General features: G+C 38.8%; 1 protein-coding gene across 2 annotated transcripts in view; it reads right to left on the bottom strand.

Annotated features, from left to right (window-relative positions):
- Positions 1–15,525, bottom strand: part of slc25a12 (solute carrier family 25 member 12) — a 95,973-nt gene that overhangs the window by 61,097 nt on the left and 19,351 nt on the right. For both annotated transcript variants that reach the window (XM_072261879.1, XM_072261880.1), the window contains exons 3-5: positions 14,359–14,501; positions 12,056–12,171; positions 1,665–1,804 (exon numbers count right to left, since the gene is read on the bottom strand). In XM_072261879.1, the coding sequence (XP_072117980.1) occupies positions 1,665–1,804; positions 12,056–12,171; positions 14,359–14,501 (399 nt within the window). The remainder of the gene's footprint in view (positions 1–1,664; positions 1,805–12,055; positions 12,172–14,358; positions 14,502–15,525) is intronic.

Raw genomic sequence — 15,525 nt, 5'->3', positions numbered from 1 at the left:
ACATATACCGAGATACAATGAAAAGCATTTGCTTGTGTGCCATACCAACACTTTTCCACACATCAATACATCGAGGTTGTTTAACTTATTCCATTTCATTCATATTCAGCTCTTTTTAATAATGAATGAGAAGAGAGCTCATGAAGAAGAGAAGAATGGGAGGATAAAATACAAAAAAGAAATGAAAGGCAAGAAACTGATACAGGCGAGGAATCATACTGTTAGGGTGGATTTCTTTTTGGGTAGATGATTTGTTAAAACTTAAATGACTTTGGCCACCAGACTTCTATTTTAACTGTTTGACAAAGGACTGTGGATTGAGTCGACCACAATAGGCTTCCTAAAAGGTGTAAATACCAGATGCTTCTGGTGCCTGATGCTGTAGTTTCGAAGACAGTCTTATCTATACATTATAAATATTAATTGTCTTCTATGTTAGCACGTAAAATGCCAAATAAATGTATTGTGGATTGAACTAAAGGCTGTGGATACCAACACAGACATGTTGGCGTCAGAAGGAAAGGATGAAATCCGAAGGTGTGATGTTTGTATGTAACTTCAAAAGGAAGCATTGTCTGTAAATGTTACAGTAGCGATTGTCTTTGTATTTAGCATATAAATATAGAGCCCACATTTTAGCTAGCAGACCTTTCTGCAGAAAGCGTCTCGGTACGTAGATACCTGTTGTACCTTATTGTGTCAAATAAAGAAGCTGCTTTGTATCTACCAGTGACTGCCTCTCTGGTAATTTCATCCACGCTACAACACATACAATAAAAGAGGAACACACAAATAGACAGAAATAAAAACAATTAAAGGGCAAAAGCGTTAAAATAAAATCAATAAAATGGAGCTGGAAGAGGAGAGCCAGAACAGCATAAAGGATAGAGAGCACAAGGTGAGCAGTGCAAGGCATAGGGAGAAAGGCGGGCAGTGAGATCGGGACAGATACATACACATAAGTAAAGGGAGCAAGACAGGAATAGGGGAGAGTGAAGACAGGAGCGGGGGATAATGCTTGTGAAATTACAAATTCATGAAGTATTTCTATCAAATCCATGCATCACAGCCTAATGTACAAGTGATTTTGTTATTTTACAATTAAAGTACAGGATACTTAACGGCCAATTAAACAAAGCCAGGTCCTAGTTAAGTGGAGAGATAAGTTGCTTTTTTCAGCAGTCTTGATCCAAAAATAACACTGGCTAATACTCCTTTAAGCCCCACTTGAGGTTTTCAGCATTTTGAGTGTTTATTTGTGCATGAGGTGAGATAAATGCCGCTGTCCTTGAATGATATGAATGGGAGAACCCCAAGGTTATGTGATAATGGCACTGAACCCAATTCTTTGATTAAGATGTTATTTTAAGCACAAAAGGTTAATATACCAAATTTAAGGTCACCAAAGTAGCTTTATATTTTATGAAAGCAAAATGTAGTTCTGAGGGATTGCTGTGCTTTTGGAGGTAAAGTTGAATGAGACATCAGAAACCTGAAATAAAATAGAGGATACTAGAAATACTCTGCAAATTAAGCAGGAAAAAAAACAAATTAGGCTTGTGGCAGTAAGGAAAATGATTTGTTATAGATTAACATTTAAAACATAGATTACTTTAAATAGCTTGGCTATAGGTTCAAGATGAATTACAAAAATTGTAACTTGCCTGTAAAAACTGTGTAAATTCAGAATAGCTGAGGTGCTTTTTCCTGTCAAATCCAAAATGAAAGCGTATAAACTCACAATCCCAGTTGAAAGGGATATGATGATGAATAATTGTTTGGCTGAAGATCTCTTTGACATTTTCTAAAAATAATATTTAAAAGATAATGTCATAAATTTCACATTAGTTCCAAATAATAATCATGCACGTTATTAATTGTTAAAGCTGTGATTTGTTTAGGCAATGGAAATGCTGAAAGTAAATCTGTCAAATATCTTATCACAAAATTAAGCGTATTTAAAAAAAGTAAGCAAAGAATTGAAATTCCCAAAGTCAGAGCCTATTTTACCAGATTACTGCAGAGTTTAGGAGTGATGATGGCGCCTAACGGCAACTCCTTTGCTTGCATCTTTGGAAACAGCTCTATTTCCACCTTTAATATCTTTATATTTCCCTTTCAGGGTTCTTTTGAAGACCCTGACCTGGAGTTACATGCAGGCTTTGGTTCTTTACGGGAATGGGGCCCATTCTCCGGGTTCCACGACTGGCCACTATTCAACATGCCAAAGGTTTGGACTGAGAATCTCGATTGTGCTCGGAAGCCTAAGATCTCGGGGCTCTGAAGACAGGCGGATCGAGGGTCGGTGTCACGGCACCGTGTGTCGTTGGGGAGGGCAGAAAATCTTTCGCTGTGGGCCCAAAGACCTAAGGTCTTTACGTCTGTGGACACAGAGCTCGAAAAAGTGACGAAACGGACTTTTAAGATTGTAAACCAGCTGGTAAACCAGCTGGTTGCTGTTATGTCTCCCACTTGCTGTGAAAATGGGGGGGACACCTCCCTCTCCCTTCCCAGGGAGAGAGAGAAAACCTGTAATTTGTCAAATCTCAGCTGAAATGCAAAGCCTTTGGGGTAACTTTGGTCTGTGTCTTTGCTGTTGCTTAACACACACTTGGGCTTGGTGATGGTATCGATGCGCTTTTTTTGCTGATGGAGATTGTTGCTTGCTACTGCTTACGTGCAGGAGGGTGGAGCTGGGGGAACTTTGGGGCTCTCACATTTAACTGTCGTTCATTATTTAGGGCACTTCTCTGTTTTAGTGGATGCTTGCGAAGAAAAAGCATTTCAGCATGTATATTGTATACACTTCTCTGACATTAAATTTGAACTTTGAATAATTAGATAGCTACAATAATATTCCTTAACTGTAATTTTTAAAAGATGAACAGGAATATAAAAATTAGAAATGCCTTAGCACAGATAAACAGAAGTGCAACAATTCAAATTGAATTTGTCTTTGAATCATTACACCTGAGCTATAAAATGCGAAGGACGATCACTATTACTTTAAATAGTGCTAGCACTTTGCATGTTTCTAACAATAGGAAGTCAAGATTGAGTCAAGGTTCACATGTAACTTGTGGCGAAGGCTGCATACCATCGCAGACTTCAAAGCCAAACGCTGTGGAGCCACCAACATCGCGGCCTCTCTCCCGGTTGAGCTCAATTGCTTTTATGCTCGGTTCAATGTCGCTAACTCTGAGCCTCCGAGGAAAGATGCAACCTGGTCATCTCCGAGGCTGAGGTACGCAGATGTTTCCAAGGAGTGGACAGTCGCAAGGCTGCAGGACCGGATGACATCTCAGGGCGAGTACTCAGGATGTGTGCAGCACAGCCGGCCGGTGTGTTTACTGACATTTTTAATCTCTCCCTCTCCCAGTGTAGAGTGCCCTCCTGCTTCAAATTATCCACCATTTTCCCTGTACCAAAAAAGACCAAGGTAACATGCCTGAATGACTGGCGTCCTGTCGCACTCACCTCAATAATACGCAAATGCTCTGAGAGGCTGGTCAAGGATTACATCCGCAGCTTGCTACCACCTATACTGGACCCCCTAAAATTCACCTATCGACACAATCGATCGGCAGACAACACAATAGCCTCTGCTCTACATACCATCCTTACACATCTGAAGAAGAAGGATGCTTATGTGAGAATGCTGTTCTTGGACTACAGTTCAGCATTCAACACTACAGTTCTATCCAGGCTCAACAAGAAGCTCAGAGACCTTGGCCTTGACTCTGTCTTGTGCAGCTGGATCCTGGACTTCCTGTCAGATCGCCAGCAGGTGGTAAGAGTGGGCTCCCTCACCACCAACCCTCTGACTCTCAATACAGGAACCCTCAGGGCTGCGTACTGAGTCCCCTCCTTTACTCCCTGTATACCCATGACTGTGTTGCCACCCATAGCTCTAATCTCCTAATTAAATTTGCCGATGACACTATACTGATTGGCCTTATCTCAAACAATAACGAGGTGGCCCACAGGGATGAACTCATCTCTCTGACACAGTGGTGTCAAGAAAATAACCTCTCCCTCAATGTCGCAAAAACAAAGGAGCTGGTTGTGGATTACAGGAGGAACGGAGACAGGCTAACCCCTAGTGACATCAATGGATCTGGGGTTGAGAGTGAAATCAGCTTTAAGTTCCTCAGCATCCATATCACCAAGGTCCTCACAGGGTCTGTACACACCAGCTGTGTGGTGAGAAAGGCACAACAATGCCTCTTTCACCTCAGATGGTTGAGGAAGTTTGGTATGGGCCCCCAGATCCAAAGAACTTTCTACAAGGGCACAATTGAGATCATCCTGACTGGCTGCATCACTGCCTGGTATGAGAACTGTACCTCTGCAGAGAGTGGTGCGGACAGCCCAGCACATCTGTAATTGTGAACTTCCCATGATTCAGGACATTTACAAGGACAGATGTGTAAAAAAGGGCCTGTAGGATCATTGGGGATGCGAGTCACCCCAACCACAATCTATTCCAGCTACTACCATCCAGGAAACAGTACCGCAGCATAAAAGCCAGGACCAACTAGCTCCGGGACAGCTTGATCTGAGTGTACTCTATATTACGTTGACTGTTCTATTTATTATAAGTTATTATAAATTACTATGATTGCACATTGCACATTTAGACAGAGACGTAACAAAGATTTTTACTCCTTGTGTGTGAAGGATGTAAGAAATAAAGTCAATTGTACAAAGTCTGCAGAGAACAGTTATAAAAATACTAAACTGAATCATGAAATGCAAGGGTAGTAGAGAACTGTATGCACAAGACCATAAGACATAGGAGCAGCATCAGGTTATTCAGCCCAATGGGCCTGCTCAGCCATAGCATCATGGCTGATTTTTTATCCCCTTCTGATTTATTGTCCTGCCTTCTCCCCAGAATCTTTGACATTCTTACAAATCAAGAATCTATCAACCACTGCCTTCTATGTACTCAATGATTCAGCAATGAATTCCACAGATTCACCACCTTCTGGCAAAAGAAACTCCCTCTCCTCTGTTCTAAAGGGACGTTCTTCTGTTGAGGCTATGCCCTCTGATTCTAGACTCGCCTACTATAGGAAACAACCCCTCCACATCCACTCTATTTCAATATTTGATCGATTTCAATTATAAGCACAAGCCTAGAGCAATCAAACACTCCTCAGACATCAACCCTTTCAATCCCAGAATGATTATTGTGAACCTCCTCTAGGCCTTCTCCAATGCCAGGAAATAGTTTCTTAGGTAAGGGAGCGTAAACTGCTCACAGTACTACAAGTGTGGTCTGAATGCCTTATAAAGCCTCATGCTTGCTCTTGTATTCCAGTCCTCTTGAATTTAATGCTAACATTGTATTTACCTTCCTTACCACTAATAAACCTGCAAGTTAACCTTCAGGGAGCCCTTGTGTGGGATTCCCAACTCTCTTTGCACCTCTGATTTTTGAATTTTCTCCCCATTTTGAAAATAGTCTACACCTTTATTCCCTCTACCGAAGTGCATGACCATTCACTTCCCTACACTATTTTCTATCTGCCACTTCTTTGCCCATTCAATCTGGATGCAAGGATTTGACCTGAAATATTGAGTTTCTTTCTTCCCACAGCCTTCAGCAGATTGTATTATCAGATCTTTACCATCTGTTATCATCTGTTTAGATTTTTTTGATTCTATTGGAGTAAAACTCAAGTTTGGTTGGTTGGGAATTTTCAGTGACTTATTTTTAATTATTAATTTGTTACTCAATTAATTGTAAGTTTTCCAAAAAATGTTCCTGCTGTTTTAGAGTCACTCAGACGAAATTAGCTTTCAGCATCTCTGAACATGTTCATACTTTTGCCTTTTTTTTTAAAAGGAGGCATAAAACACGACCACATAGAAACAGGCCCCTCGGCCCATCTAGTCCATGCTGAGCTATTTCAGGTCAAATTCTTGCATCCAGATCGAGAGTGGACAGTCAAGATGACCAACAATGAGGAAAGAAGGGGAATAGCAAGAAAGGATTCTGAAGTGATAGGTGGACTGAGGAGAGGTGTGAAATGATGGGCAGGTTGTGCCAGGTTGTGGAGGAGAGCAGGAAAGGGGTTGAAGATTGTGGCAGGGGTTGAAGATGGAGTTAGAGAAAGGAAAAACAATCACAGATAGAGCAAGAGGCAGTGTGGGGGTGGGGGAGAGAGTGTGATGATGGGAGACAGCTGCTGAGAGACAGGAACATAAAGCAGAGCCAGTGCCGCATTCTGATAAAGGTGAGAATAGGAACCATTAGAAGAGGGGAAACAAATGAATGTCAGTTCAAACCAGATTGGAACGTGTATGAAATAGGAGGATGGATCAGGAAGGGAAAGGGGACATGGATAGGTAAGGAAGGGGAAGGACCGGAGGATCAGGAGGTGGCAGGGCAGAGGGAGAAACAGAAGTGATACATGGCTTACAATCTAGAAACAGATTCTGGACAAAAAGCAATTTCCTACTTCAATGCACGCAATTATACTGTTAACATTGATCTTTTTAGAGTAATAACATTGTGTAATCACTTTATTAAAAGTAATATATGAAAAAGTGAGGACAAACAAATACAACCAAAGGTCCCATCGGTCTGCTTCACAATTCATAATTGCTTCTCATACACATTTCTTTTACCTTTGCCAAGACTTCTTGAACCTTGTTGTATTATATTATTATTGGAGTCCAGAACCAGGGGCCACAGTTTAAGAATAAGGGGTAGACCATTTAGAACGGAGTTGAGGAAAAAACTTTTTCACACAGAGGGTTGTGGATCTGTGGAATGCTCTGCCTCAGAAGGCAGTGGAGGCCAATTCTCTGGATTCTTTCAAGAAAGCATTAGATAGAGCTCTTAAAGATAGCGGAGTGAAGGGATATGGGGAGGAGGCAGGAACAGGGTACTGATTGTAGATGATCAGCCATGATCACAGTGAATGGTGGTGCTGGCTTGAAGGGCTAAATGGTCTACTCCTGCACCTATTGTCTATTGTCTATATTTGCCTCCTAATGAATTTGGCCAGCTCCATATCAGATACATCACTCTCAAAGGCAACTTGCATTTTTGACATTTAAATTGATTCTTTTGATCAAAAGTACTCCCTGCATAGATTCAAGACTCTGTGCCCACATTCTAAGAAAAGCCTACTGTACCTTCCCAACCCAGTTGGGGGGGGGAGGCACACATAGGAAATTGAATATTGAAAACTCTCATGCCAATGTCCATGACTTTCCATTCCCACTACTCTTCTTTCTATCAATTCCTCTCTCTTTCCCCTCCAAGTACATGCCCAATAGATCTTGAAAGATCACTGTGGAAGAACCTGTGATCACTCTTATATAACAGTTTCCATCTTAATCCTGTGTACAATAAATTGCTATTCCGCCTCGAGCTCTTTTGCTACTTATTTTAAATGTGACGCCCAGTTATGAACCCACTTATCAAAGAAAGCCATTGATCCTTTCTTTGCTCTATTAAAATCCTGTGTCATTTTGAGAACCGAAAGGAATTCCCCTTGGGCTTTACAACAATTGCAGTTGTTCAAAAATCATATCAGTACCCTCACCCTGATATTGCATACTTTCTGAGCACAATACATAAAAGGCCTCATCAATGATTTGTAATAACCTACCATGATGGCTTTGTTCCTTTCTTCAATATTACTGTTTAATAAGCAAGTATGCCATATACTGTAACCTCTCAGTCACCTTCAAAAAACTTGTGGATATGTACTCATCTTCATAAAATAGGATAATTTATATTACACAGCCTTTTCATTTCAGTTTTCCAATAGTGGATTATTTCACATTTAATAATGCTACGTTTGTCCCTTCCACTTCCCCCATATTTGTTAACAACTTGGTCACTATTTACTACATTGCCTAACTTACTTTAAATTTCTGAACTTTATATTAATTACACTCCACTGGGAGATCCACCACATGTCTCCACCAGCAGAAAACTATCATGTTGTCCACTACCCTTATCCAGCTTTTTGCCTAAGTTACCACACCCCTGCAAAATGTTTCAGAATAATATCCCTATTCATTAACAGGGAATTAACTTCGGAAGTACCTCACAACATTTTCCACCTATAACTTCCCTTTTATCACCCCTACACTCTTCAATATCCCAACCACCTTGGTGTTTAAGCAACAAGAATGAAAAGATAAATTAAATCACACGATTTGCTATTTATATGAAGATAAATTCGTGAACTATTATTGATGGAAAATATGTTCTTAAATGCATTTAGTTGCCAGTTTTCTTTACTTAATGTGTGTACTTATTAATAATAATTATTAAACCAAATAAAAATGTTAGATTATAACTGGAAAAAAATAACCAACATAATACACTCAGTGACCACTTTATTTAGGTACATATATACACCTGTTCATTTATGCAAATGTCTAATCAGCCAATCATGTATCAACAACTCAATGCACAAAAGCATGGCAGTCAAAAGGTTCAGTTGTAGTTCAGATCAAACATAAGCACAGGGAAGAAATGTGATCCAAGTGACTTTGACCATGGAATGATTGTTGGTACCAGACAGGGTGGTTTGAGTATCTCAGAAACTGCTAATCTCTTGGGATTTTTGCACACAAGTTTCTCGAGTTTACAGATAATGAAGCAAGAAACAAAACTCATCCAGTGAGCTCTCGTTCTGTGGGCTAAAATGCCTTGTTAATGAGATCAGGGAGAATGGCCAGTCTGGTTCAAGCTGACATGGAAGGTGACAATAACTCAAATAAATATGGATTACAATAATGGTGTGCAGAAGAACATTTCTGAATGCACAACATATAGAACCTTGAAGTGGATAGGTTACACAAACACAGATTCAATGGCCATTTTATTAGGTACTTCCTATATCACTGAATATATGACTGGTCATATTGTGATCAGAATTCCTTCAATAAATTTTCCCAGCCATGGTCTGTTCTTTGTCTAGTTCTTGACAACTACCAAAAACAAACATGCAAATTACTCAGTGCAATATGTCTTGGTCCCCAGATAGGAATTTGATTGGATTACAGCTCAAAGGTTTATAAAAGACCAAATTTAGCAATATTCTAAACCTTCTTTCATATTCATGCAAAACATCCAGACAAGGAGGAGAAAGAACTTTTTCCATCCAGAAGGTGGTTGGAATAAGGAATGTACTGCTTAAATGGGTGGCAGAGGCAGATGTTATTGTAAGAATCAAAAAGTATCCTGATGAACACTTAAACCACCAAGGTACAGAAGGAGACAGAGGAAGGTGGTATTTTAGGAAGGGACTGATTAGTGTGGACATTGGTGAGCTAAAAGGTGTGTTTCTGGGCAAATTCCATATTCAGGCACAAACACTTCCGATTTGATATTACGTAAAATGACAAGAACTAATAAACCACAAATGTAAAAAAAAAGCACTTATTCTACTCATAAGAATTCAAAGACCCACCAGTGTGTCACATCCCACAGCTATTTGGCTTCGGTATCAATAAACTTTGGCAATGTCCTCCCAAATGATCTAGGTACTCCACCCACTTTTTACTTGTCATTTTCCTCTTCAAAGTGAAATTTATTATCAGAGTACATACATGTCACTACATACAACCCTGGGATTCTTTCTTGGTGGCCATACCCAGCAAATCTATAGAACAGAAACCTTAAACAGGATCAATGGACAAACTGTGCAAATGCAGATATAAATAAATAGCAATAAATAAGGAGCATGAAATAACAAGATAAAAAGTCCTTGAAGTGAGACCATTGGTTATGGGAACACAAATAGAATGAGTGTAGCTATCCCCTTTTGCTCAAGAGCCTGATGGTTGAGGGGTAGTATCTATTCTTGAACTTGGTGGTACAAGTCCTGAGACACCTGATGGCAGCAGCAAGAAAAGAGCATGGCCTGGGTGGTGAGGATCTTTGATAATGGATACTGCTTTTCTACAGCAACATTTCACATAGATGTGCTCAATGGTTGAGAGGGTTTTACCCATGATGTACTGCGCTGAATCCACCACTATTTGTATGATTTTCCACTCAAAGGCATTGGTGTTCCCATACTATACTGCTCTGGAACCTGACAGGCCTGCCACTCCTTAAAATCCTCCTATCCAGTACTGAAACAACATGCATCACCCCCACTCAATTTTCCATCACCTCTCCCATACCCAACTGCAACAAGTCTAGTTCAACCTCATCAACATCTGCAGACCCAGGAATTATCACCTCAAAAAATATTTGAGAATCTACCGTTTAATCACTGTTCAAACATCATTCTAAAGTACACTGCACACGTGCAATCACTTATCATCTTCAACAAATTGCAAGTTAATGTATACCTCTGCTTACAAACTAAAAAGCCACATTTGCAAAAACATGGAAGCAAACACTGCATTTTGAAATCAATAACTTTTATCTTTTGTTCTTTGTTCGACTAAATCCACACACTTTTCTAGCTCTAGGAAAATGTGAGCAAACAATAACTCTACAACAGACTTGCCCCCACAGCGCATGTTTAGGCTCACTGAATCCATCATAATTCTCCAAAAAAAGCCAAATGCTTGAATGCTAAATAAGTGCAAGCACACTAAATCAAGGAAAATTTGCCACATGCATCTTACGTGTATTAGGAATTTGCAACATGCAACAAAAGAATTATATAAAAAATAAACTTAGAGATTGAAAAGTCAAAACAACTTGAAAGAACAGATTATTTTCATTTATTAAGCTACTCAATTTTTGTTGTTGAAAAACATTTAAACAAATACAACTTTTCAGAATTGAGTTATTCTGCCCTATCTTCTCCCAGATTCACATTCCCCTATCTTTTTACATACACCCTGTAAAAATTACAATCATTTTGTTACCAGCAACCATTTTAATTAAACCAAAATAATTAATGAAAAGTAGTTTCAAAAATAAACAGTGACATGTCCAGCAAGAATAAAATGATGAAACAAGTATGCACTCCATTATGGTAAACCTATACAATTCACAATTCTAATGAAATTCCACTAATCTACGTCAACACTGTTCCCTTCACCATACACTGCTTAATCTACTGACCTTTTCAGGCATACTTTTATTGCACAATTCTCCCAGAGTTTCAGTAGCTGTGATCAAAGGTGTCTACAATCATGGAATAAATCACTTTGTAGTAAAAGTTGCCAAATATATACAAGGAAACTATTGAACTATGACTGTGTTCAAAGATAGTTAACTGGTAAAATGGGTTACAGTTGACAGATATAACAATACCCCTTGACTGCTTATTTGCAATTCTTAAACAACAAATTGAATTCTTGCTGCTTTTAATGCATATTTAATCATTTACTCCACAACATTCAGCCCGGGATAACATTTAGTTCAATTAAGGCATTAAGGCATACTGTGTATTGGCCTTCATCGATCGTGGGATTGAATTTAGGAGCCGAGAGGTAATATTGCAGCAATGTAGGACCCTGGTCAGACCACACTTGGAGTATTGTGCTCAGTTCTGGTCGCCTCATTACAGGAAGGATGTGGAAACGATGTGCAGAGGAAATTTACAAGGATGTTGCCTGGATTGGGGAGCATGCCTTATGAAAACAGGTTGAGTGAACTCAGTCTTTTCTCCTTGGAGCGACGGAGGATGGAGAGGGGACCTGATAGAGGTGTATAAGATGATGAGAGGTATTGATCGTGTGGATAGTCAGAGGCTTTTTCCCAGGGCTGAAATGGCTGCCACAAGAGGGAACAGGTTTAAGGTGCTTGGGAGTAGGTACAGAGGAGATGTCAGGGGTAAGTTATTGTTGTGTTTTTTTTTTACTCAGAGTGGTGAGTGCATGGAATAGGCTGCTGGCAACGGCGGTGGAGGCAGATACAATAGGGTCTTTTAAGAGACTTTTGGATAGGTACATGGAGCTTAGAAAAATAGAGGGCTATGGGTAACACTAGTAATTTCTAAGGTAGGGACATGTTCGGCACAACTTTGTGGGCTGAAGGGCCTGAATTGTGCTGTAGGTTTTCTATGTTTTTAGGTTTCTATGTACATGAATATCAAAATGATTAACTTACCAAATGTCACCTCTCCATTGCCATTCTTGTCAAATAATTGAAAAGCCACCATAAACAAGGCATCAGGGGCACAAAGAACAGATTCAAATGCCAGGAATTCTTGAAAGGAGATCAACCTATAATTTCAATATTAATAGTTATTAAAGAAAACTCAACAAAAATGCTGATGCCTCAAGGATTTTTTTTGTTTATAAAGCAAAACAAAGAATCTAACTCTCATCTGCACATATCTTTTTAACTTCAAAGACACATAAAATATGGCACTGGGAGAATTAAATTAGTCGTCCGATGAAGCGTTAAATTACAGGAAATGACATCTATGAGTAGTACTCAAACTTCAGACAAGAAATGCTATTTTGCAGTGAGTAAGCTAATTACAGTGCCCAACTGCAGTCTGATCACCAAGATGTGATGTAGTTAGCTGGCTAAACTGATCAATTTAAGTAATCAAAGCTGAGTTAAAGTAGGTTGAACTAATTAGACGCAACACACATAAAAGTTGCTGGTGAACGCAGCAGGCCAGGCAGCATCTCTAGGAAGAGACACAGTCGATGTTTCAGTCCCCCTCCCCCTCCCACTTTCAAATCTCTTACTAGCTCTTCTTTCAGTTAGTCCTGACGAAGGGTCTCGGCCCGAAACGTTGACTGTACCTCTTCCTAGAGATGCTGCCTGGCCTGCTGCGTTCATCAGCAATTTTTATGTGTGTTGCTTGAAATTCCAGCATCTGCAGTTTTCCTCGTGTTTGCGTGAACTAATTAGATAATGTGTTCATTAGTTTTTTTAAAAAACCTTCACAAAGAATAAGAATGCATTAAAATATAAAATTTGAGGTGTCATAAAGATTATATTTGTCTTGATTGTTCTCAGTTAGTGCTCAACATAGAGTCATAAAATAATACTGTAGGGAAAATAGGTCCTTCAGTCCAACTGGTCCATGCCAAGCACAGTGTCCTCCTTGTGAATCCAAGTTGCATGCGTTTGGCCCATAACCCTCCAAGACCCTTCCCTCTATGTATCTCTCCAAAAACATCTTAAATGTTACTACTACACCTGCCTTGACCACTTCATCTGGCAGCTCATTCCAGGTACTCACTCCCCTGTGCGTAAAGAAGTTATCCCTCAGGTCTCTTTAAAAGCTCTGTGTTCTCTAGTTTTGCACTCCACAACATTATCCACTTTATTCATGTCCCTCATGATTTTATTAACTTCTAAGAGGTTACCTCTCATTCTCCTACGCTCTAGGGAATAAAGATCTAATGTGTGTAATGATCAATGAGTAAATGCCACTTTACCACAATGTATGCAAACCTTCTATCAGTATGCCGATGACAAAGTATGCAACCAATAGTGTCCACTAGCCTCATTCCTGTGTCCAATTATACATGCACAGTCACTGTTTTGCTGAAATTTCACCCCTTAATCATGACTAATATTTTGATCATTCTATATTTATATTAAACTTATCAAGAATCATTCTTCAATTAAGAAATCAAGATAACGGAAGGTTATTCAGCAACTAACTGAGAAGAGTATTTTCAATATTGAAAAGACATAAAACATCAAAAATAAATTAATGCAACAACAGAATAAAAGCAATCTTTCTAATTTGTCGAATGCACTACTGATCTTGAATGCGGGCTGATGATTTGTTCTTAGCATTACCACCTCAACCAAGATGTGGCAATTTTCATCATGTAGTACTTGAACCATCAGGGTTCAATTTCAATAAAATCTGGTCTCTTCATTCCAAGTTAGTGAGAGCACAACAAATAAGGCAGCTTGGTCAATTTTGTTAAGCTCTTAAATAAGACAGTTAAAAATATATCCCTCTGAAATGATGTGAACATTAAAAGTAATAATGGTAAAGACTCCATTAAGGTATCAACCCAACTCTCCTGCAGAACGAAATTCAAAAATTATACTTCAGGTACCAAGTGAAATGATAAATAACTTCTTTGGAAATTTATCTGAAAACTTTCTTGCAAAAGAAATCACATTTTCTTTATTCTGATAATTATCAGAATATTTAAGTAAAATAGACAAAATGAGAGAACATATCAAATTCTACACACTTTGCTACAATTTCAATAGTTTAATTAGACTCTTGCTTCTCGTATGTTTGTGCCAACAACTATAGGTTTTGCTTTTACTGTAATAGTAAAATCACAAATTTAACTGACTCAATGCTTCCAAATTCCCCAAAGGTCCAGTGTTGTTTACACGGTATACCACAACCACAACAAACGTTTTTCAAAAAATATCTTAGTCCTTTTCTAAAATTAGCTATTAATTTAGCATCTTACCCATCTTTAGTTTGATCCGCGACCCCAGCTAGAAGCTGTACAGTCTTTGGGTTATACAGTGGAGCTGTGTGTAAGCCCAAATATCTCTGTACAAAGTCTGCCGGAGTCATGTACTGCTCCCCATCCTTGGTCACACTGCAAAACTAAGAGAGAAATAATAAAGTTGCGATAGCAAATAATTGATAATGGAAGGATTCTGTAGTGGAGTAATGTTCAATACATATGTATGCCGCAAATAGTACTTTGTTAGGAGGTAGTACAGTAATTAATTCAGGAACCATGAACTAACCTCCCAATGACATCAAACAGATGTTCATGCTAACTGTCTTATAATACAGTATCTTCCAGAGCAAAATGATTGTTTACATATATTTTAGTATTTAACTCTAAGAATTCTAACATGAAAATACATATGTAGTATTTGCTTTCAAGTATTGTGGGTTTCTTCATAATGAATGCAAATATCCTTTGTTGTAAAAAAAATCCAATTATCCCTAAAAAAACATAGTTTGACTACTACGCTGTTATCAACTAGGTATCAACCTATACAGTATAGGAATGGAATCTGCACTTTACCATATAAATGGCAGGACACTGATAAGTTTATTTATAGATGACTTTGAAAAAGCCCAGCTAATTGTGAGGGAACGGATAAACTAGAACATGGCAAGTCAGGAAGTACAGGAATCAAGACTGGCCAGATGGAGGAATCAGCAGAAAACATTACCTGATCAGATGCCATTTCCAGATGACATATTAAGAAGTTATAATGTTTTCCAAATTGGTCACAATAAACAATTTTTGCATTTATCTGTTCAAAGGATGGAGATGACACTGGTAAGGCTAGCATTTATGGTCACCATAAGCTTTCCCAAACTTTAGAGTATTGTTCAAAGTTGAGTGCCAGAGTTATTCAGCAATAAAAATTGAAGGTTACCATCTTGAACACAGTGGGTTTTGGAGAGAGTTGGCAATGTTGGTAGAGGTTTCACATTTAGGGAATCTGGAAGTGCCATTTTTTCTCAAAATTATATTTTTTTAAAAAAGATTTTCTTTTCTGCACTAGCTGGAATGATAAGTTAGCTGACTTTTGGGTAGGGAAATGTTTCAAAACAAAATGCCTACAGCCTAAGATGCTTTGGACTTGGTGGAAAGATATCATGAAAG

This window comes from Mobula birostris, chromosome 6 (assembly GCF_030028105.1).
Source record: "Mobula birostris isolate sMobBir1 chromosome 6, sMobBir1.hap1, whole genome shotgun sequence".
In the NCBI taxonomy this organism is placed as follows: domain Eukaryota; kingdom Metazoa; phylum Chordata; class Chondrichthyes; order Myliobatiformes; family Myliobatidae; genus Mobula; species Mobula birostris.
The sequence above is the reverse complement of the archived record's forward strand: the minus strand, read 5'-3'. Positions and strand labels throughout refer to the sequence as shown.